Below are 23,329 nucleotides of genomic sequence, written 5' to 3'. Positions count from 1 at the left end.
AAGGAAAAGCCATTCGAAGCTAATTAAGCAGCCATTCCAGGCACTATTCGCAGGCAGGAGGGAGAGTAGCACAGGCATTTGTCAGCGCCGTACCCAACGTGGGTTTAATTGACAACTCTGGCTCCTGACTGACAGCTTTTCCACCGCTCAGCCAATGGCAAGCCGAGCAGGAAGACAGCTGCGACGCCATTGGATAGAAAGCGGTAAAGGGGGCGGGAAGGGGACCCACGTGGGGACGAGCATAGTGAGCAACACTTGATAGGCTGATATCCTCACGCGCAGACGTGTTGTAGCCTACCTAGTGCTGCTGATAGGAAAGCTTGTAGATGCTTGAGGTCTCGTTAGAAATAGGTCGATCAATTCAAGTCACTCAAAGGACACTCTGCTGTAGATTAAGCGGTATTCACATCTTCTGCGCACTTCGGCTCTTGAATGAATTTCTCTGAGCTCCTGTTTTTCTTGGCATAGTAACAGGACTTATTTCTTTTTCTTGGCATCTCTGCCTCTCCTTCAGTTGAGAGCAGAAAGTGTGATCTTCCTGTTTCGAACCAAAGAAACTTTATTTTCTTGTTTCAGACTAGCTTCGCTTATTGTTCACATATTAAGCACACTCCATATTCACAGTTTCATTAAGATGATGAATTCTGTGTTTGGCTGGTGGGGTTATTTTCCTGTTTACACCATTTTACTGCGTCTGAATCGGCATAGTTTTTAAAGATTATACTCTGAGATATATACTCAAAATGTCAAACGTTGAACCACCGGCTGCGATGCACGGACATATAAATTATTGCCTTTGTTTTGAACAAGCTGTTGAGCGCACTGAATGTCACTTCAAATCCAAAATGGCGAACATGTGAGGTCACATTTCGCGCGGCCAATCAGAGCGCAGGCACGCTGAGCGCCCCACGTGGGGATGCCGCGCTGTGATTGGCCCTCGCTGCTAAACTCCTTCGGAGAACCCAATTGGTTAGTGCACGGCCCTCTCTCGGCAGTCGGGTCCTCGTGTCAGTGCACAGTCTGTGTGTGGTACAGCGCGCGGCGGAGGAACTGGGTATACCCGACAGCAAGCGAGTGGTATATTTCACAACGGCCGACATTTTCAACAAAAAATTAACCCGGTTATTCGCCAAAAAATAATCTTTGGACTTACTGGAAGATTCTTGTGCTACTCCTGGATCTAACTTAAGCTTTCTTTGAAGTTGTGTGCGGTCAACAACTCGTCCCAATCGAGGGGTTTCCAACGGTCGACCGGACGGAGAGACGCTCTCCGCCTCGGGATCACCGGGGTTTTTAAAGGACTCTCAAGGGGCAAAGAGGAAGAAGTGTATGAAAAATAGAGACGGCGACGGACATTTTCCGCCTTTATCACCCCGTGGTGGCGGTTACAAGTGAAGGATATTGAGCTTTTTGTGTCTGGATACTAATTTTTTTACCTGTGCTGAACAGAGGGGAGGAATCAGTCCAGACAAAGGTAAAAAGGGCGACATGAAGAGAGCCGCTAACAAGACGGGTGGTGGTGGTGGTGGTGTGGCTTTATGGCAGCCGACTTTGAAAAGCAGCAGCAGCTCCTTGTTTTCTGATCTTCCCGGACCACCAAAACAAGCCCGTTGTGTGTGTTTGTGTGTGTATGAGTGTGTGTGTGTTCTTGTTCCCTTTGTGGAAGACAACTCGTTAGATTTACGAGGAAAAACAAAGAATCGTGTTGTTGAGGGTGTGATCAAAAGTATCAACTTTGGGATTTATTTGATACGTCGGATCAAACACATTTTTGCTGGCACTTGTTATGCAAATCGAGGAGACAGATTTAGATTTTTTGACAGAAATTGGGAATACTTGAAAAGGGGGAAAAAGGGCCATAATGATGATTAAAAAAAGATTTTATTCTCATTTTGTCAGGGAGCAAATAGTTAAGTTAATAAAGCTTTAATTCCTGCCGATTTACAACCAAGGTGCAACGGTGGCTTGCTGCGAAAGTGATTCAGCTCCGTTTTCTGTTTGTTTAGGTACAAAGGAGAGGCCGTAGAGGTGATATATCCAGTGGTCGGGGTCTGAGTGTGCGCCTCGCAGCCGAGAACAGGGCTTTGTCCGCCGCCATCCTGCGCATACAGGGGAGGGGGTGGCGGTGATTTACCGCACCTTCACTGGGATTACGGAAAGAGAGAAAACACCGAATTCCCCTGTGTAAAGGACGCGACATGTATCCACAAGGCCGGCATCCGGTAAGTAGCTCTCTTTGTCACTATTTGTAAATTGATGCAAATGCACCGCCCTTCAAAGTAGCCTAATTAGCTCGTCAGAAGAGTGGAGCTGCTGATCCACACCTTACTATTTATGGTCTGCATCGGTGCTGCCGAGGCGCTTCACTCTGGCAGGCAGCAGAGAAACTGGGAGATCGTGTTTATTGGCAACAAGATCAGAGCTTTTGGTTGAACTCGGCAAAAGTAGATCGTCACCTCCTTCTGTAAACTGACTTAATTTCTCGGTGCAGTTCGTTATAGTTGCATTTTTTTTACGGTGGCAAAAGGTTAATTGTGCTTTTTGCGCACAACTTAAATGTGTGTAATTTTTGTTTTGTTTTGTTTTTTGTTAAACCCTCACTCATCATCCTCTGCCTACCATGTAACATTACTTTGACGATAAATATGACCTGCCCCTGTCATTGCACACGTTGTTAGTGAAAGCTGTTCTTTCCTCCTCCAGTCAGTTCTCAGGGGAAATGTAAGACAAACCATCAACAGAAAAAAAAAAAACCCACCCGTTTACCAAGAGAGAGGCGGAGGAGGTTGTAAGAGAGATATGAGACTATTATCTGGACCGTGATGGCGTTATTTACACCTGTGGTATCTCCCAACCTTGCACTTTTCAGGCACCTCACCAGCCAGGGCAGCCTGGCTTCAAGTTCACTGTGGCAGAGTCCTGCGACAGGATCAAAGACGAATTTCAGTTCCTGCAGGCCCAGTACCACAGGTAAAGACAACAGCCAGTGCTGTTTACAGTATGTAAACAGCACTGGCTTCCTGGAAAGAATAGGAAGAGGAAGCGGCTTCTGTTTGCTTCCATTTCTGCAGCTTTTTGTACACCAAGTCTACACTGATGTTACACTCATAAATATATCTGTTCTGAATTATTAACGTGTTGAAATGGTTAAATGTAACCAAACCAAGAATGTACATGTATCAAACTTATCGTAAAGTCTGATTTTATTTCTCTCTTCTCTTTCTTAAGTCTTAAAGTGGAGTACGATAAACTGGCCAATGAAAAGACAGAGATGCAGCGTCACTATGTCATGGTAAGAACAGTCATCGTAAAGCTGTGAATCTGATTTAAAGCCGTATCCTCCCTTTAGCCTCAGGTGAACAGTCACAGGTGGTGCAGCAGCCCTGGTGTTTTGCAAAGGCCATGTTAGCATTTGTCGCTGCTCGCCTGTGTTTTCATTGGATGAGAAGCTGCTGGGTGGGGGTATGAGGAGGGGTGGCTGAAACTCTAGCAGGGGTCAAATGTCCAACAATTGATTGTGGGGTGTGACGACCCCCCTCTATTGCCCTGTGGTCCTCTTTATGACCCTCTGCCACCCCTCCCAAACACACCCAACATGACCCACTGGGGGTTAATGACTGGTCTGCAGGCTTTGTGCATGAATCAGAGGGTTTCCTGTATTTTATTTTACTTCTCAGCTCACCCAGTGTGAACCGCGGGGTCATTCAGACGCTTCAGACACACCCAGGGGTTTCTCAGATATGGGGAGAGTTTGTGTGTTTTTCCTCCAACCATAAAGATAAGAGACTACATGTTGTGGTCAGATGTTGTCATTGCAATTAATCACAATATTTAAGAAAATATTTGTCCTCTATCAATCACAATATGGGAAATCTATGTTAAATATCACATAAAATTATTAAATGGTTGAGTGCAATGAACAACATGTGTTCCACTGTTTTGCACTGGCTCAGACAAAACTGTATACATGCAACAAAAACTTGCTTTGAATCACTAATTGAGTGACAGACTTTTGTATAATGGTTTGTTATTGCGTAATCTAGTTAAATTGATTAGTCAATCAAAAGAAAATGAATCATCAGCTATTTAAAGATCTTTATGCAGAGTTCATACGAAGTCTGGAAAGTTTGCTTAATTTTAATCGTTATGTTTTCAAGGTTAGGAATATGTTTGAATTCAAATTCAAAAAATTTTATCAAGACAGTGACCAATGTATTTTTAAAATCGTTTAATACCTGACAAGTAATGATCCTGTTTGTTTCTTGTCTCTGACATGACATTGGGCACTGAAATAAAATGGTGTTTTTCGGGTCTGCGCAGTGTCACAATTTAGATGTAATGATAAAGGCTTTAATAGACTAGAAATATTTGGTTTGGGTATCTTGAAAGTAGTTGAATTTTGTTCTTTAAAAGCTGTACAATCCCTGTTTATGTGTTTTTAGTATTAACCAGAAATGCCAAATATGTATGGTTCCAGCTTCTTAAATGTGGGCTGCTTTTCTCTGTTCTTCACAACAGTAAACTGCATATCCTCAGGTTTTAGGCTGTTGGTCTGACAGGACATTTGAGGATGTCATCTTGGGCTCTAGGATATTGCAATGGGCATTTTTCCTCTATTTTTGACGTAGAACAAATCAGTAGTTGGAAGCAGAAAATAATCATCAGTAGGGCTACAACTAATGATTATTTTCATGAGTAATCAATTAATTGTATAGTTAATAAAATGTAAAAAAAAAAAATTGCTTATCACAATTTCTCAGAGCCCTAGGTGACATCTTCAAATTGCTTCTTTTGTCTAATCAACAGTCAAAAACCCAAAGATTCTTCATTTGCTATCATAAATCCTCCTATTTAAGAAGCAAATGTTGGAATGTTTTTGCTTGAAAAATGACAATTTATCGATTATCAAAATAGTGGGCATCTACTTTTCTTTCAGTCGACTTATCAACTAATCGTTGCAGCTTTTGTCAACAGGTGAATCAGTAATTAAAGTGGGCTGCACTAGCTGCAGTCCTTATATCATTACAATACAGTTCCATTCAAAGTCAGTCACCAATAATATCAAACCACTGTACAGCTGTACTACGTATTTAAAATTGTATGGAGTGCGTTTACTTTGAATTCCAGCACTTTTACCTTTTTCTGGAAACCTTAGATAGGTGCTTGATTTCTATCAAAGAGCTGTGAAGGGTTTACATATAAAACTGCTCCAATACTGCAATTAAAACGTGTTACATTGAGCTCAGAGCTCCCTGATGATCAAAAAGAGACAAAGAAATGTGTGCCTCTGCAGACATCCCAACACAAAGGTTCTTTTCTAATACAGGAAAAGCTACATTGTGTGCATGGAAAAAGAACAATCTTTATCTGACAAGTGATGTAACTAAGACCTCTCTCTTCGTTTGTGTATGTGCGTGCTTATCTTGTTTGTACATGAAAGGAATGACTTTAACCAAACGCAGCAGTACGTTTGTTAAATATTATTTTCCCTGTGAGGAACCAGAAGGTGGTGGGAGTAGCTATAATAAATGGAAGCTGTTCGCTGTGTGTTTGATAAACAAGACAGACAAACTACTCGGCTTTAGTTTGTATCTGTTGGTGGGCTCACTCACAAGCTTTTGGCAATCAACAGCAGATAATGTTGTTTTCAATAATAGTATTGGCTTTCTCCTGGGCTTTTGAAGCCATAGACCGTGTTTTTAGCTCAAAGACTGGCAGTGCCCAGTAGAAGTAATTGAGAACAGTAGCCAATCGTCTGTCGGCTGGGACTGCTCAAAGAACATGAAGTTGTTAAAGTCTTTGGTTAATGCCAGTGTGTTTTTTTTAAAGGCTCATCCCTGTGACAAGTATTCAACTTGACACCTTTATTGTTTTGGTGCTTCAGAGGACTGATAGAAATGTCATACCAGTCATTTTTACAGCCTTGTTGCACCAACACAGTCTCTGTTCCAAGTCAAAAGTAACTTTGGATTCCTTACAAATGCACGAAGGATACATATGTGGAATCTGATTTCTCTTCTAATTGCTTCTTTAAAGGGACAGTTCACCCCAAAAATGAAAATGCATAATTGAAAAGTCTTTGAAACAAATGTTTTAGGCTAATTTCATTATGTAATAATGTTTTTGTTTCTCTTTTTTTTTTTTTTTTTTACAGTACTATGAGATGTCCTATGGGCTCAACATTGAGATGCACAAACAGGTATGTAGCCATATCAGGGATGGTCTGTGTACAGCCAAAACACTGTTGTTTTTTTTTCCCCCTGGTGATTGAGGAACATAAACACACCTACACACACGCACACACATACCTGACCTTAGTTTCTACCCTCATCCTTAAATGGCTTTAGGAGGCGCACACATACTGGCTTCCTGTAGTGAAAATGCTGACAGGCTAAACAACACGAAGGGCACGCTGCCTGATGGGGATGGTTTGATAAGATTAAAGTGAAGTATTTGGCAGACAGTCTGAGAGGATGTGTTTTTGTGTGGTTTGTCCTTCTGAATGTGTGTGTGTGTGTGTGTGTGTGTACACGCACATATGCCTGCACTATTCTGTGTCTGCCTCCCCAGTGCCAGCCGGGCTAAAAGCTCATTAGTTCAGCTGCCACCCAGCACTGGGCATCATGCTGCAGTGGAAAGACTTCTACAGATGAATAGGGCAAAAAATATCTGCAGCTTCACCACCCAAGGAGCCAATTCAGTAGGCTGGAGGCATGAAGGGAGAGGAGGGGGGGTGTAGATATGTTAAAATCATCTTAGCCATTTCTAGCAGTTGCATTTCAGGCCTCTTTGTTGGTTTGCTTCCAGTTAGTCTTTGCCCAGTCATGTCCAGAGTTTTGGAGGCAGGTTGTTCAAGTGTTTTTGAAAACCATCCCTCAACCCAAATGCTTAGCTGTTAGCAGAAAGCCTTCACACCAGCAAGAATGCACCCTGCTGCAGTGTCCCCGAGCAAGACACTAAAAGCTTAGTAGCTCCAGCAGTGCTTTTCTGTCAGCTGTGCTCTGATATTCCTCTGACTCAAAGTAAATGCCGTCTTCAGTAACTATCTTGTTTTTTGTCTGTCTTGGTTCTTTCAACACCATGTTGGAAATAAGTGTTCTCACTTTTAGGGATTGAAATTGATAAAATTTTATTGATACAAATGTAATTATCGATTATGCTTTTTCTTAGTCAAAGAAAAAAACTGCTACACTTGCCTGTGAGTCACTGATGTTATTATAACATGGGATATTTACCCTCAGTAATGGACGTGCTGCTCAGTTAGGAAGAAGAGTCACTCACACCCATGTTGCATAGGGCTGGGCAGTATATTTATTATATATATCGAAACTGGATGTTGGATTTTGTTATATAATGATATGCCATAAGTGTTGTATTTTTGGGTTTAAAAGCTGCATTGCAGTAAAGTGATATAATTTTCTGAACTTACCAGACTTCTCTAAATGTTCCATTATTTGCCTTTTCCACTTTGTCATTATATCCACATTACTCATGATTATCAAAAATCTCATTGTGTAAATATTCTGTGAAAGTACCAATAGTCATCTCTACAATATTGAATCAATATTGATGTAATTGGTCTAAAATATCTTGATCTAGTTTAGTTCATCACCCTGCCCTAATGTTGCATAGAAAGATGTTTCAGCACATCTCTGGTGTTTCCACCCTAACTTGATCATTATCATTTTACAGACATTACAACTAGCACTGTTCTCTTTCTTTGTGAAATGAAGACACGCCTTAAGACCGTTTCTTCCTCTCCGCCACAACTCTTTGTTGCAAGTTTCTAGCAGCGTAGATGCTCGAGTATGACATCTTTGTTTTGCAAAGCGTAACTGTCTGAAAAACATTCTAGCATTGATAAAAGGAACTGATAAGCTCATTCTGATGTCTTGGATAATATGGACACTTATCAACAGGGACTGGTCCTCAGTTCCCATGCCTGCTCACTCTACCTTGAGGTGAAAGAATTAGTTTAGAAATTAAACAGAAAATTCATTAACTTCTTTGGTAAGTCAGTAAACCAGAAAAAATATCAAGCAATATGTCACTGGTTTCAGTTGAATATCTTTTGAAGTGTTAGGATGTTATTTTGGACTTTGGGAAATTGCGATGTGCTTTTTTTTCCTGTTATGGACAATAACTGTTAGTTGCAGGTTAAGGTTTGCTATTGTGTGTTGTGTGTACATCACAAGTTTGATTACTTTATGATATTATATCAATTGTTTGGATGATGATAAGATATTTGCTTGAATCAGAAGTCTGACAGTGTGATTTTGATTCAATTTTAGGTGGTCATGATCGATATCTAAAGTCCATTCAGTTACATTGTGTCAAATCAAAAGCAACAAAATTATGATTAGACCATTTTATGACTTCAATACATTGATGACACAGACATACCATGGGAATTTCAAAATAAAGGTGAAGTTTAGAGATGACGATATAGATAGATGTTTTCACTTAACATTGATCACATTGGATCATCCAATATTGAATTGATTTATCGACCCAGAGCGATATGTTGTTACACCCCTAATAACAGCATGTTTGTTTGTGTCTGGGGGTGGGTGTTTTGAGCGTTTCATCTCAAGTGATTAGGTGTGTCCTCAGGATAAGGAGTGTGCATGTTGCGTGGTTGGCTGTAATTGGCTGGCTAACGTTTGGTGTGGTTATGATAAGACATCTGCTGATCCCACACCTAATGTAGACCTAAATGCAAGACATCACGTTGCTAAAAAAAAAGTCAGATTACCCCTATAAAACACTGCAAAACCACTCTGTTTAGCTAAAGATTTGACCTGAGGCCTTTCAGTCAGCTGTGTGAAACCCACATTTTCTTTTGTATTAACAGACATCAGCATAATCTTTTATTCAGTTCCCTTGAAAAGAGAAAAAAAAAAGATTAACATGATCTCAAGCCCACCCCTCTTTTATCTTTCCACACTTACATTTCCATTTTCTCTGATTCTGTCTTGCCTTCTGTTTCCCCCTCAGTCACCTTTGCCTCCTCAGTTCTCCTTTTCCACCTCCGCCTCGTGCCCTTATGTCTTTTCATCTCTTCCCCCTCCTCTGTCTGGCCCGCCACCCCTACGATGTGATGTGAATGATGGCCCTTGTGTCATTAGCTGTGTGATATGATGTATGAGAGTGGGAGTCTGTCAGAGGGGGAGACAGAGAGAGGTGGGGCGGAGGCTTCATGGCCCTCAGATCCAGAAGGTTAATGGCATCAGTGGGAGGGTAGCCCAGTTGGAACAGCAGCACACTGCACAATTCATCAGTGGTAGATGTTTTTTGTAGGCGCATGGTGTGTGTGTGTGTGTGTGTGCTAACTAGGTGTTTTCTGTTTATCAAGGAGCTCGTCGCCTCCCCCTTCTCATTCTTGAGCGTTGTCTGTCAGGCACTTATCGCCAACAAGGAGATTGAAGCGATGCAGGCTGGGGGTGGAGCTGGTTGTTGTGGGTGGATATTGGTGGCAGTGGACAAAACATGGGGGGATGGAGACAGGAAAGGAGTGAGAGGCTTCAGGGTAAATGGGTTAATCGACTGGTCCTCTCCTGTGCATCTCCTTTGTTTATCAATAAGCCCGGTGGAGTCGACGGAGCACTCTGAATAATTCATGATTCCTGCCACCTCTTTTCCCCCCACTCCCGTCTCCCATCCCTGGTGAACGAGTGTTTGTGATGACATCAGCGAGGAGCAAACGGACAGCCCTTAGCCGTCCCTGTTATTTGGAGGCAGGCAGGCAGGCAGGCAGGCAGGCAGGGAGGGAGGCTGGATTATTGGATGCAGGCAGGCATATTACTCTGTTCGTGTTGAAGATTTATTGCAGTGTGAAAAAAGATGTGATAAACTCACTTTGTGTTGTTATCGCTCCAAAGCTGGATTGAAAAACGGGGGAATGGGTACGAACACACACACATGCACATATAAATAAGTACTCATATCCCTTACATGGTAACACCAGTTGTGTCTGTAATTCAAGTTGCAACAGACACACAACTTCCCTGGCGCTGCTGCTGCTGAGCTGAATGGTTGTTAGCGGAGGGATGTGTGTGGCTGCCGGGGGGTAATTTGTTTTGACAGTGTCTCTTATGATGGCAAAGAGTGCAGGGTGGAGGTAATCACCCTCGCTTGCTGTCAATAAGTGATTTTAATTAGCGCAGCTCATTAGGCTGCCTCAGCAACATGCCCCGCTGACTCTGTGGTGTGGGTGTGGTGGGGGTTGCTTTGTTTTTCACTACCTCTGTTCTCTGTTGTGGTCCCTGTTTATCTCTTGTACGCTTGCCTACATTTTGATTTCTGCTCTCTCTTTGGTAAATTGAAAACAAAAGGAACATCAATAGAAAAAAAAATATCCCAAGAATTAACAGATTTTAGGGCTGGGTGACGTGGCTTTTAGATAATATCTTGATATTTTAAGGCTATTCTGTGATATACAACATACTTTATATCTTGATATACACATTTTCTCTAAAACAAAAAAATAGCATAAATTCTGAAATAGTGGAGACATATGATGATCTTATAGTTTATGATGCACTGCTGCAGATTAAACAACCTAACAGTATATAAAGTAGTTAAAATGAGTTCAACCATAAACATTTACAGTAGTAAAATGAAACTTACACATTAATGCAGCTGCAATATTTGTCCAAAAACCTCATGCACATATAGTAGTAAAGCACTGATGGAGACCATTTTACTGAACAGTTACTACTTCAAGTAAATTTGTTATACATTGATTTTGTTATTCGTACATAGTTGTACCTTAGTAAGGTTTAGATTGCATAATGTTTATTTGTATTTTCTAAGTGGGTTATTACTGCTTTTCCTTAAAGGCATAATATGCAATATTTTCCCAAAAAACAAAATAATATATACAGTCATGTAAAGACAAGCCCTTTCACTAGAATTGTGTGGTGGTAGTTATATCTGCAGAGATATTTTCTCATTATTTTGCTGTGCTCTGGATGCTTGGGACCATCCCAAAACATCTGTATTTGATGTTGTGGCATCTCTCTGGTGCATTTATGAACAGGTCAGACAAATCCTACAGATTCTACCCTTAAGTAAGGACACGAATACTTCTTCAACCACTGATTAGCATATCCACAGCCTCACGTCCCCTGTGTGTTACCAGTGATGTTATGGGTAACCTGTGTGTGTGTGATGGAGCTCTTGTGCAGTTTGTTGCTAAAGTGAGCTAGCTCATTAGCTCACAAGTCAGGCAAAAGACAATAAAAGTCTAAAACCGGAGGTCTCCCAGATACGTTTTGGAGCTGGAAGCAATGGGATAGAGTAACAAACACAATCAGATGATTGATCACCTCTTGTAACTGTTTTGCGCCGCGGTGAAAGAAATCACAGTAATTCGTAGCTACTAACTAGCTATCCTTAGCGGTTCACAGTCGGAACCAACTCTGCTCTCACAAGTACAAACAGGGACTTGTACACCTAATAGCTCTGGTTCTTGAACTGGTTCTATTCAAGACTCTTGGAACCTTGGCGATATCTAATAATCCAGCCTGCATTCCCACCAGTTTTGAGTGAATTGTAATCAGGGATATCATCAACTGAAGGCTTTGCGCAGTGCTCAACAACCTGCAGAATATGACATGCCCACTTTTGTTCCCAAGGAATACCAACTATTTTTTGGTTATGAATGGGAACCAACTTTTTGGTTCTGCAGCAGTATATCTTGATAGGAATGTTCCAATCGGTTCAAAATGAGATGCTTGAACTGGACTGGGGCCAGTTTCATGTTGGTGGAAAAGGCCTAACAAATGCCAATGTCTTTTCTGCTGCAGCAAACACAACATTATACATTAACTTAAGCTTATCTACACACTTAATGGCTAACTAAAATAACATCACTACCCTTCAGCGGCCACCAAGTTGAAAGACTGAAAACTCATATATGACATTGTGGTTGTCTGCTACATCACAAATTAATTCATGGGAATTAATTCATAGAACATGTATAGAAAAAAAATAATCACAAGAAATAACCATTAACTGATCATATACCACAGTATTATATGTGGCTGCTTGCTTTTGTAGCACCTGTTGTTTTTTTTTGCGCCATTTTTGATATCTGTTGTATGTATCCATTTCCTCACTTGTTGAGTGGATGAGGGAAACAGAGAAAGTGCTTCATCAAGGGGAGTCATGTCCGTTTCCTGGATGGAGGAAGAGGGTGAACGGAGGAGCAGAGGGAGGGAGAAAGAGAGAGCTTGTGCAAATGAATAATTTATACAGGATTCCTGGAATTGTTTGCCAAGGTGATGATGGCCGACCTGTCTCTAAGCCAAAACAAACTGACTACGAGAACACACACACTCTCTCTCTCAGGGGAGGTTGACGAGGTTATTGGAGGCTGTGAGACATGCTTTATTTTGATAGCCAGGCTAGAAAGGCTGGTAGAACAGTGTTACACAATTAGTGTCTCGGTGTGTATGTGTGTGTACATGTACTCAACCGCTGATGATGGTTTTGTGGGACAGTGTTGATGTGGTTAAACGGAAGAAAATAGTTTTTGTGTATGTGTGTGTCTGTACATGTAAACTGAATAATTCAAAATGAAATCTATAAAAAAAAAAATGTCTACATGATGGGTTGAACTCTAACGAAATCAGATGTAATCTGTTGGAAAACAGCCCATTTCCATGTGCTCCCCTGCAGAAAAGGATGTCACTTCAGTTTTGTGTGTATGAGCTCAAAATAGAATGACATGCACATGCAAAATATTCTTCATGCATTTGTAATGAACAAGATACCTCTAAGTGCCTCTTTCTTCCTCTGCTCTGGCTGAGAAGATAATTCCCAAACAGCCATCTCTGCCCCCCCCCCCCCCCCCATCATATGCCACTTGTTTTCCTCGCCAATTGAATCCTCGTCAGAGACTCTGCTCTCCACTTGGGGGCTAATGCCTGGAGCGACAAACAGCCAAATGGCTTTCAACGCACCATTGACAGAGGGATGCAATGGAGAGAGAGCCTCTCCAAGCTCTGGTGCTACTAGACAACCCTGAGTACCTGTAATTGTGGAGCTGCAGTGAAAAGCTTCTGCCGGCTCAAAGGCTTCTGTTTTCAGTGGCTTTAAGTGACAATAAACTCTTTCCAGTGCCTGTCTCTGCCACTAAAAGCATTGTGGAAAATAGTGCCTCCAAAGTAAAGTGGGAGTCATTTAAGAGTGCTGCGAGTCATTGGATGTGATGTGTTATCAGTAGTTTTCCCCTTCAGAATGCCAGTGAAAAAGTCATGTAAAGAAGCCATGTGCACATTTGCCCACTGTAACTTGTGTGAACTGTGAAAGAGTGCAGCTATTAAATAGAATAGGCAGCGACATCATGGTGCATTGCATTCTGGGTAGTGGTCGTCATATGTTAGGATGCATGTCTTTGCTTACATTCACGTTGCTTACAGCAACCATGAGCTTCAACAACAACAAACATAAATCAACTGACAAAAAAAAAACGAGAGATGCTGGTGAAGGAAGCAAAGAAGCTCTACTTTGAGAAAATAAAGGGAATTAACAGGCTTCATCTGTATGAACACAGTGACAGAGTGGTTGGCTGATCTAAGCAAACTTAAAGTTACTGCAGGCTAACCCTAACCCAATAATTTACACATATTTACTTCAGTATCAATCATTATGTGAGATAAATAAAGGGATTCAGAATGGGAGTTATTTTCCATCATTTCACATGTGGTATACAACATATTGATAACACTATTAATGTAGAAACTAAATCGTAAAACTTATGATTATTTTTATTGCCTATTAATCTGTTTATTTTATTGATTAATGATCAGTTGTCCGGTCTCTAAAATGTCAATTGGTGTTTCCCAAAGCCCAAGATGATCTCCTTCAACCATTGATCTCAATGATCTCCTTCATTCAATTGTAGCTTAAGGAGCTACAATCGGATAATTTTGACTTTTTTACTCATCAATTATCAAAATAGTTAGCTAATAATTGATTTATAACCGATTCACTTGCTGCAGCTCTATAGTCTACATTACAAGGGGGGTTAAGTCAGAAATTTCAGTAGATGGTTTCATAACAGCCCACACAATCATGTCCTTTTCTTTCTTCAGGATGACATGTTAGCATTTTATTGGCTGATTTGCTTGGAAAAACACAGAATTTCTATGATTAGTTATATAACTATGCAGCCAGCTAGTCATACAAAGTTAGCTGTGTAGCAACAACCAACAACTTGATTACCCAATGCTGTGTATACGCAGCTGGTGGTAACCGCATAATAGTTTAAAAGTGTTTTGATTATGACTCACCTGTGTGAAAATGATGAGAATACACAAACCTGTTTCAGGAATGTGATGTTTGTTCGTGTTACAGGTGCTACTCATGCCATTTTCTGTCTCTTTGTTAACTTGGCGAGTTAAATCTCACTCCATTAGTGCTCCATTTCCTACGCCGGTCGTTAAAACGGTTAAGTTATGACAGTTGATAATACAGCAAGCTTTCACCATTCCAGCGTGTTTTTAAGGTCGATAAAATATAAAAAACACTGGAACGTCTTCCTCTACAATAACTACCATATTGCTTCTGTGTCCAAAAACCTCACAATGCTTTGTGTTTCTCACTGCAGCCAACGTCATGATCCCATTCTCAGTATCTGAAAAGGAAGGGCAAGATTTAGCTGATAAAGGCAGTAATCCAGTTGAGCGATTTTATAGCATGTTTCTCAGGTTGATGTGTGAGTCATCTTTGCCCTCATTCTCTTAAACTGCAGCTGAGATATGACAACTTCAGCATTGCAATAATTAGGCCACAAAAGGAAAAATGGATGCAAAGGAAGTCTGTCCCATTGTTTTATTTCCTGGCTCAGAAGTAATATTTTAACTCTGTGGCAAATTTCAGAGGAAGCCAAGGGATTGGGAACATTTAACCTCAAAAAACCCATGAACGCAACTCGGTATGATCTCAGCTCCTGAAGCAGCTGGTGCTTCAGCTTGGCTTTCAGAATGAACCTCAGAGAGAAACCTGTGTTTTGTTTTAGCCCAGCACACTAAATAACTCCTGAATTCCATGAATGTTTTTGGCTTCAAATTGTGGTTCTGGAGTGGTGATTTGCAATGAACAAATGGATGCCTTTCTTTGTGAATCAGTTTGTGGTGAGGGTTTGTAATGTTGTTGCTCTAATAGCTGAGTGTATCAGCATACCGCTGTGTCCTACAAGCCCCATGTTGCTCCCCTTGCAGCCATTTCCAGAGAAGTGGTGTGATACTGAAACACTCTAATCCTACTGTGTGTCATTGTATCCAGCCCCCGCTAATGATGATGGTTTATGAGTCTCCATAGAGCTCCCTCCCTCTCTTTCTCTCTCTGTCTCTCTATGTCAGCCCCCCTCCAGTGCACCCACCTCCCCACCTCCCCTCTCCCAGTTATCCCTCATTAATTTCCCGTGCCGATCAGATCGACAGGCCGAAAATTCAATTTAATGACCTGCCTCTTTGCTGCGCCTAATATGATTTTACAGGCTGTTCTGGTCAGGGCCCCAGCCCAATTTACATAACGATCAGCCGTGCCAGATAGCGTTGCCCCAGCAACAGAAGAGGGGGAAGATGAGAGAGGAAGAGGAGGAAGGAGGGAGGGCACGGAGGAGAGTAGTAAAGATTAGCAGGGAGGGGTGTGAAGAAGCATTTGGAGGAGGACGGAGGGGGGAGAGAAAGCACAGTGCGTCTGAGGTCAGACTGGGGGTTGTGAGATAATTCCTGACAGGCCAGCAAAGGTCTGTCCCCCCTTCTTTCCTTCTTTTCCTGCTCCCTCCTCCTCCAAAATGAAAAGACGGACACAGAGGGCTGTGCAAAAGGCTGCTGGCACCTCCTGCCCTCCCCCTTTCCTTCTCCTCCTCCTCCTTCCCCCTCTTTCACAGTCAAACAAGGTTAAGGGAGAAAATGAGTGGAATGCAGCAGCGTATAAAACGGCGGGAAGGACCTCTTCCCCCCCCACACACACCTGCTGGGCCTCCACCCCTAATCTCTCAGAATCAATTAGTTCACCTCCCCCGGTTCAGTCAAACTACATTACCTTAGTGTCAAATCAGAGCGTTTCACTTCACCATTCATCACCCCCCAACCCCCAACATATTCCACCCCTTCTCCTTTATTCTGCTTTCTACTTTTGTGTTCTTCTTCCTCCTCTCTGTGCAAAGTACAGATTTTAAAAAAGGAAATGGGTTTGGGCAAAATGTCTTGGGACATTCAAGTGCAGGAGGCAGGCAGCGCAGCATATCCATTTGTCCAAATGCAGCACTGTAAAGTGCTCTATGTTCGTCGAGCCTTGCAGTATCAGCTTACTGTCCCAGCTAATATTGCGTGGTCGATACCAAAGATGCCTCTGATAGATAGGACCAGAGGGTTAACCTGTCTGCTTCAGCGTGCACCCCCCCCCCTCTCCATGGGCCGTAATTATGAAGTATGGACCTCATTATGGTCTCTCCAGCCAGATGGTATTAGCATATTTCAGCCTCCTAATGAAATCAGGCCGGAGTCTAATGGAGGCAGGACAGAGGGGGAAGTAAATTTGTACTAAGGCGGTCCCAATTTAGTTAAGAAATACATGGTCTGTCCAGATGGACGCTGCAAACATTTGTGTGTGAGCACAAATACACGCCCTTTTGTTTTATAGGTAGTTTAACTGCTTAATTACAGTGTTGCCTGTGGCCTGCAGTAAATGGAAAAACTATCATCCTAATATTTTCTCTCTCTCTCTCCTCTTCTACAGACTGAGATCGCCAAACGTCTCAATGCAATTCTGGCTCAGATCATGCCTTTCTTGTCACAAGAGGTGAGTGTCATTCCAGATTACAGCATTTAAAGAAGAGGAATAATTTCATTTGTCATAACTAATTGTAACTGTACAGGTAATTGTAAGGGTGGTTAGCGTGCAGAGATCCTATCAATGGGATGTAGGGGAATGAATGAATGATCATGAAAAGGTTGTTGAATTGACAGTTCTAACGGCATTACACAGAATAATGTATTTTAATCACAAATTAAATAAGTTAATTATTTTAATCGCTCACCATGACTAAGGAGTCCTGCTCCTGTTCCTTTTCTGCCTGTTGTTAATCAATAAATCGCCAAACCAAAAGTAAACAAGAAAGTAAATGAAACCAAATATACAAGGAATTTAAAAAAAGAGTTTCAAATAACACTGTCACAGTGACGGAATTTCCCCTGTGGTTATGTAGGTTGGCTCAGCAGTGTGGTATACGGTATGAACGCCATTGTTTTGTTTCATTTATGATAAATGAGGTAATTGGGTGCCAAGTGTAATGGTATCAGCCTCCTTATAACAACAAAGCAAATGCTTCTTTCACTGCAGTATAAATTTTCACAAAAAGTGACCTGAAAAATTGGAGCTTAGGAGGTCGAACGGGTCGTCCACTAATCAAAAGGTTCAACCCAAGGCTTCTCCAGTCCACATGTCAAAACCCCAAGTTGCTCCCGATGGCTGTTCCATGGGCGTGTGATTGTATGAGCGAATAGGTGAATGAAACATGTAGTTGTAGAAGTGCTTTGAATAGTCGATTGACCAGAAAATAAAAAAAACATGCCCATTTACCTAAAAACAGTTACAGGCATCCAGTGTCCCTCAATAGCCCAATATAACCCCAGCCTGTGGTAGTAGCCACATTAGCTGCTAATGCCGAAATGCTAGAGCAACATAAAACATGACAAAACTTGCAGCCTCCAAGTTTGAAGTCAGGTCACAGACAGCTGGTATTGATGCATCCTTGAGCTTGTACTGTTACTCGCCATCATATTGCTTGTTGAATATTTTGAAGCATCGAGTCAGTAGTTTAACACGCATCGAAGCATAAAACAAGAAGGGCCGAACATCATGAAAGAAAAAATATGAATGCTATTTCTGCAGCAACCCTACTTACAAATTCTTTTTATTAAGTAAGAAACTAGATGTCCTGATCTCCTGATAAACGATTTCAGTTTACTGTTCACTCTGACATAATTTGTCTTGGCTTGGCGCATTTATCTTTACTATACTCCAAAGAAATTATTCCATCTGCATGGATGGGAATTGATTGATGATCGTTTAATCATTAACATCCCTAGTTTTTATATACCTTCTATGAGATTCCCTATCATGTACAGTTATGCTAATAATGCGGGGTCTTTACAGGACTGTTGTGTTATTGACTTTGAGTAGGAAGTAAATGTCTTTTGAACATTATTGAGCACCGTCTAAAGTGCGTCCTTGTAGACTTGCACAGGCCAGGGTATGAGCCTTTTTTCAGTCTTTTGTAACAAATTCTTTTCCATCAGGAATCTAATCTTTGTGTTTGTGTCCTGCAGCATCAACAGCAGGTGGCTCAGGCTGTTGAGCGAGCCAAGCAGGTGACAATGACTGAGCTGAATGCTATCATCGGGGTACGTGGACTTCCCAATCTGCCTCTCACTGTGTGTATACCCCCTTTTTTCTTCCTTCATTTGACCTGAGGCCAGGGGCAAAACTGCACATATAGAGCAGGACCGGCAATTCCAATACAGACATAGGGGCTATTTAAACATGCTACAATACGCTCACGGGTTTATTTCACCATTATACGCTTTAGCTAAGGTGTTGCATGTCAAGGATAACCTGGGAAAGGGCAATAGATTCAGGAGGGTTGAAAAAGGAATAAGAGTAGCTTAGTGTATTAATCTGCAACCCTTTTCTTCCTCCTGTGTGGCATTTGAATGTTCAGACTGAATACAAACTAGCAATGCCATGTCCTCTTCTCTTGTGCAGACTTGCCCCTGTCTCCAGTAGTTTATTATGTTTTTATTTGAGTTCACAATGTTTGCAATGTGTTGTCAATATGGTGTTCACTGCAGTAATTTCTCTGATTGTTAGTTAACTGTGACCTGTCAGCAGCACATACAGGGCGCAGTTCCACTCTGATTTTCTACTCTCAGGCAGTCAGAGTCATAGAACATCTGATATACAGTAACACAGTGCAGACTGAGATCAGATCATGGTGTTTCTCAGATTTCACTTTGACTGCACTTTAATTAGATAAAAGGTTCCAGCCAACAGGCTTACCCTTACCTCTGACCCAATAGCAGGAGGAATTAGAGCGGTCAGGTTGGGACAGGCATTGTGATTGCAGCAGAGATTACAGCAGGACAGACGCAGCAGATACTGAACATTTGGAAGGTGTAGTGGATAAAAGATTAAGGCAGCTTTCAAGGAAAGATGGCAGAATACGAAGAACAGGAAAAATATCTTTGCTGTCACAACGGTTACAAATAATTATTTTCACAGATTTATTATTTTCTTGATTACTCAATGAATCATTCAGTGTATAAAATGTAAGGAAAATGTTGTTTTCCCATTTGGTTTGTAATTACAGTCTGAATAAAATTTACAATTTCATTTAGCAGACGCTTTGATCCAAAGCGATGTACATCTGAGAGCTGATGTGTATGCTCTAATGTTGCTATATTTCTCAGGATCTAGGACAAATCTTAGCTTTTGCTTTGCCATTTTTGTAACCTGATTATATGAAATTGATTTAGGGCCACATTTAACAATTATATTCATTATCCAATTAATGAATCTGTCGATCATGTGGTCCATAAAATGTTGAAAAATGTTGATCAGTGTTTCCAGGAGCTCATGGTGACGTCCTTGAATGTCTAGTTTTGTTCACACATTTTTCATTTTACACCAGAAGAAAACATTTGAGGAGCTGAAATAAGAAAATTTGTACACTTTTTTCTTAAAAAAAAAAAAGACTCAGAACAATTAATCGATTACCAAAGTAGTTGGCAATTAAATTAATAGTTGAAAACTCATTGATTAATCACTTAATCGTTGCAACTCTAGTTTGATTCAGTTGAGAGCATCTGCAGAATTCTAAACTTGACTAGAGGAAAAGATTGCACTTCAAAAATCAGCATAATCGACCCTTTAATTTTAGCCACAACCCTAAACACACACAATCCACTCTGGCCAAATATACTATTTAGTGATTTGGTCTTTCATCTGGTTTTATTTATAAGCTGAGCTGCTTTTTAATGGGCAGCTTGGACCCAAATGGATAACTGACCCTTTTTGATTAGCCCTCTGTAACAGAGGTTAGTCAGCGGTTAGCTAGTCCCAGTGGCAGAGGGTCAAGTCTAATGAGAGGCAGATATCGAAATTCTATTAAGGTAAATGAGCCAGGAGCACAACCCCCAGTTTTCAAGGTAATTACTTCCTATTTCCTTTCTTTTTTTTTTTTTCCAACCCAACCAGCTCAGTGAGACTGTCCACAACAACAGGAGTGACCCTGCCTTCATTAAGGGAGGGCAGGGCCAGACAGAACACACACACACACACACACACACACACACACACACACACACACACACACAGGAAGAACAGCCTTTAATTATTGGGGCGAAGACGTGGCAGGTGATCAATCTCCATGTCCCCACAGTGTGAGTGAGGCGGAGCTGCTGTGGTGTCTTGTCATTAAAGTGATATTCAGAGAGCATCAGGCTCTGGCAGCTTCCTACAGCCGGTAGATCAGATAATGGATGTGAGTCTAGACACAAATGCACACATATGATGGTTCTCTGTGTCGGTATGTGTGCAGTGTATACATTATATTAAAGTCTCCTACCAGCTGAAGGTGACTGTGTTCAAATGCAACAGATTTTTTTCAACTGTGAAGTCGGGACTTGTGGTCAATTGATGTACAAATAGTGGACTTATAGGACAAAATATTGCTATTTTATACAAAACTGCAATGATTGATTGATAAGTCGGTCATCGAACTGCAGTGATTTGTTGATCAGACGCTCAGGATTTGCTGCTTTTCTTCATCATTTATGATAGTAAATTAGGAATCTCTGAGTTTTGCATTGTTGGTCAGACAAAAGCTATCTGAAGATGTTACTTTGAGCTTTGGGAAATTGTGATTAGCATTTTTCCCTTTTTGTTTGGACATTTTATAGACCAAATGCTAAATCAGAAAAATAATCGTCAGATTAATAAATTCTGAAGATAATCATTAGTTGTAGCCCTAGTCAATCAACAGAAAATTAATCAACAATAACTTTAATCATAATCTTGCAAATTCTAAAGCAGAAAGCTGAAAAACCTAACAAGAAACCAGCTGCTCAAGGGGAATAATTCATCTAAAGTGTCTTTGAGTTTAAGCTTATGATTGAATAAATCAAGCAATATGGAGATGTCACCTTGGACTGTGGGCATTCTTCACAATTTTCTGATATTTCATATACTTGATGAGTAATTCAGAATAATTTGTCGTGGCCATAATTTTCTAGTTTTATTTTTGATTAAATATGTATCACAAAGATTTGAAATAATTAATAATTTCTATGAAAATCCACCTGCAGTTGCCACCAAATACGAAAGTAAGCGAAATTAGTCAAAATAAAACCTGCAAATAGGGTCAGAGATGAGAAAATGTTCAGACACGCATCATTTCCGTAATGTTAAACTTAACAAAAATGCACGCTATCTACAACCCAAGTGGAGTGAACTGTGTTGAGGGAAGCTGAGACAGAGATGCAAACTAGTCTCCTCTGCCGCACACTGTTTTGCATAAGTTTTGGCTAAAGGTGACATGATTGAGATTGATTTGAAGTGTCAGAGGCGTTGTCTCATTTCCATGCTCCTAGCCTCATTTCCATGATTTCTACACAGGCCAAGATTGTACTGAGATAATGGTTAACGAGTCAGTTACAGGTGCTGTGCTGCTTATCATCAACCCCTATGTAAATGGTAATCTGCGGAGCTCAACGAACACTTTTACACCGCCTGGTTTAGCTTCTGATGTCACTCATTTCCTAACAGTTATCACCTCTGTGAAAAAAGTGTATCTTTTATTTGTGTGCGCATATTTACTTTGTTAGAGAAGGTCATAATTCCATCTGGTTTGTTTGTGCAGACATTTTTATGAAGTAGGAGTGTCCACGGTGACACATGGTTTGACTTGGCAGTATCTACACATTTACCACAAGCAGTTAACGTCTGAGGGTTTGTTAATGTTTGAAGTGATGGTACACGTACCTATCATAATTTTATCTTGTATTGATGACTGTTTAACTGTAATTTTATTTAAAAATAAGATGCTAACCTAGCTTTACTATTAGTACATGAAGGAAACTTAGTGGTAGTTGAGAGTGCTGCAGGGATGACACTTTTTACCATCATCTTGGTTCCTGTCACTAAAAACCCAATAGGATTTTTCCTTTGGATTAGTGTGGAAAATAAACTTGGTGGCAGACAAAAGTGTATGATACTTGCATGTTTTGATGACACAGTTAGATGCTGCAAAACCTCTGTAGCCTCTGTTAGCAACCACCTTTTTAAAAAAAAAAACACATAAAGTTTCAAAATTCACAAGTAGGGTATTTACTGGCCAATTTTATGGCGTAGAGTAAGATGTTACATCTTTTTTAGTTGGTGTTTACCACCACAGACCTTATTTCAGGCATCTAACCAAAAACCCTTTGACTCTTTGAGGTGAGGGAACAGGAAGTGTGAAAATGTTCTGGAGAACTCTGTTGTCTTCAGTTAGTAGAGTAGAAGAGATTGGTTGATTATTCAGTTCTTCAACAAAAAGTTGCAGCTTACAGCTTAGAGATATATATTATATATTAACTAAATGTTAATACTTGATGTTTTTCTTCACTTTCTCTGATAGCAAACTGAATATTTTGGTATTTGGGACTGTTGATTGAACAAAACAAGTGATTTGAAGATGTTGCCTTGGACTCTGGTCAATTAAAAAAAATGAAAAACCAATCCCGAAGGATTAAGTGATTAAGTGAAAATAATCTGCAGATAGCCCTAGTTTTTATTGTCTCTTCTCCTCTTCTAGTATAATTTCTGGCTGAATCTCTTCCTCTCTCTCCTTTGTCCCAGCAGCAGCAGCCTCCTCATAGTGTCTACCCAGTGTTTATGGTCAGTGTTGAGAAAACTTACCAAACAGAGAAACAATCTGTTGTTTTCAAGTGTTTTGAACTGCTTGCTGGCAGTCTAACGTGTCTTTTGTGAAGGCCTTTTGGAGACAAAGCATGATTGTTTGGATATTTTTGTCCATTGTCTGCCTCACTCAGGTGTCACAGATTTGACAGCACTGTTTCTAACCTCAAACTCGTTCCCTGTGTCTCAGCGCTTCTCCGATACTGAAATCAGTCAGGTCTGTTTTTAGTGGAGTCTAATCTTTGTCGTGACAACTGCAGAAAATATGACGATGAGCCACGGAAGCTGTTGTAAAGCACAGGATAAGTAGGTAATGTGGCGATCATTGCCAGACTTATTAAGCCGGTCTGCC

The 23,329-nt window shown here is 40.9% G+C and overlaps 1 protein-coding gene across 9 annotated transcripts in view; it reads left to right on the top strand.

Moving 5' to 3' along the window:
• The first annotated feature begins 1,005 nt into the window (after positions 1-1,005).
• tle3b (TLE family member 3, transcriptional corepressor b) overlaps positions 1,006-23,329 on the top strand; it is a 42,322-nt gene continuing 19,998 nt past the window's right edge. For 3 of the 9 annotated variants that reach the window (XM_084743818.1, XM_084743971.1, XM_084743739.1), the window contains exons 1-7: positions 1,007-1,474; positions 2,007-2,222; positions 2,870-2,970; positions 3,229-3,292; positions 6,155-6,199; positions 16,756-16,818; positions 18,348-18,422. In XM_084743818.1, coding sequence (XP_084599944.1) covers positions 2,199-2,222; positions 2,870-2,970; positions 3,229-3,292; positions 6,155-6,199; positions 16,756-16,818; positions 18,348-18,422 — 372 coding nt within the window. In that variant the 5' untranslated portion in view covers positions 1,007-1,474; positions 2,007-2,198. Of the gene's footprint in view, positions 1,475-2,006; positions 2,223-2,869; positions 2,971-3,228; positions 3,293-6,154; positions 6,200-16,755; positions 16,819-18,347; positions 18,453-22,920; positions 22,957-23,329 lie in introns of all 9 variants that reach the window. The other 6 variants (XM_084743894.1, XM_084743496.1, XM_084743416.1 and 3 more) reach the window with 5 other exon arrangements.

Source organism: Lutjanus erythropterus, chromosome 1, assembly GCF_056507025.1.
Source record: "Lutjanus erythropterus isolate fLutEry1 chromosome 1, fLutEry1.hap2, whole genome shotgun sequence".
Taxonomy (NCBI): domain Eukaryota; kingdom Metazoa; phylum Chordata; class Actinopteri; order Lutjaniformes; family Lutjanidae; genus Lutjanus; species Lutjanus erythropterus.
Note: the sequence above shows the minus strand (reverse complement) of the source record. Positions and strands in the feature narration are given on the sequence as shown.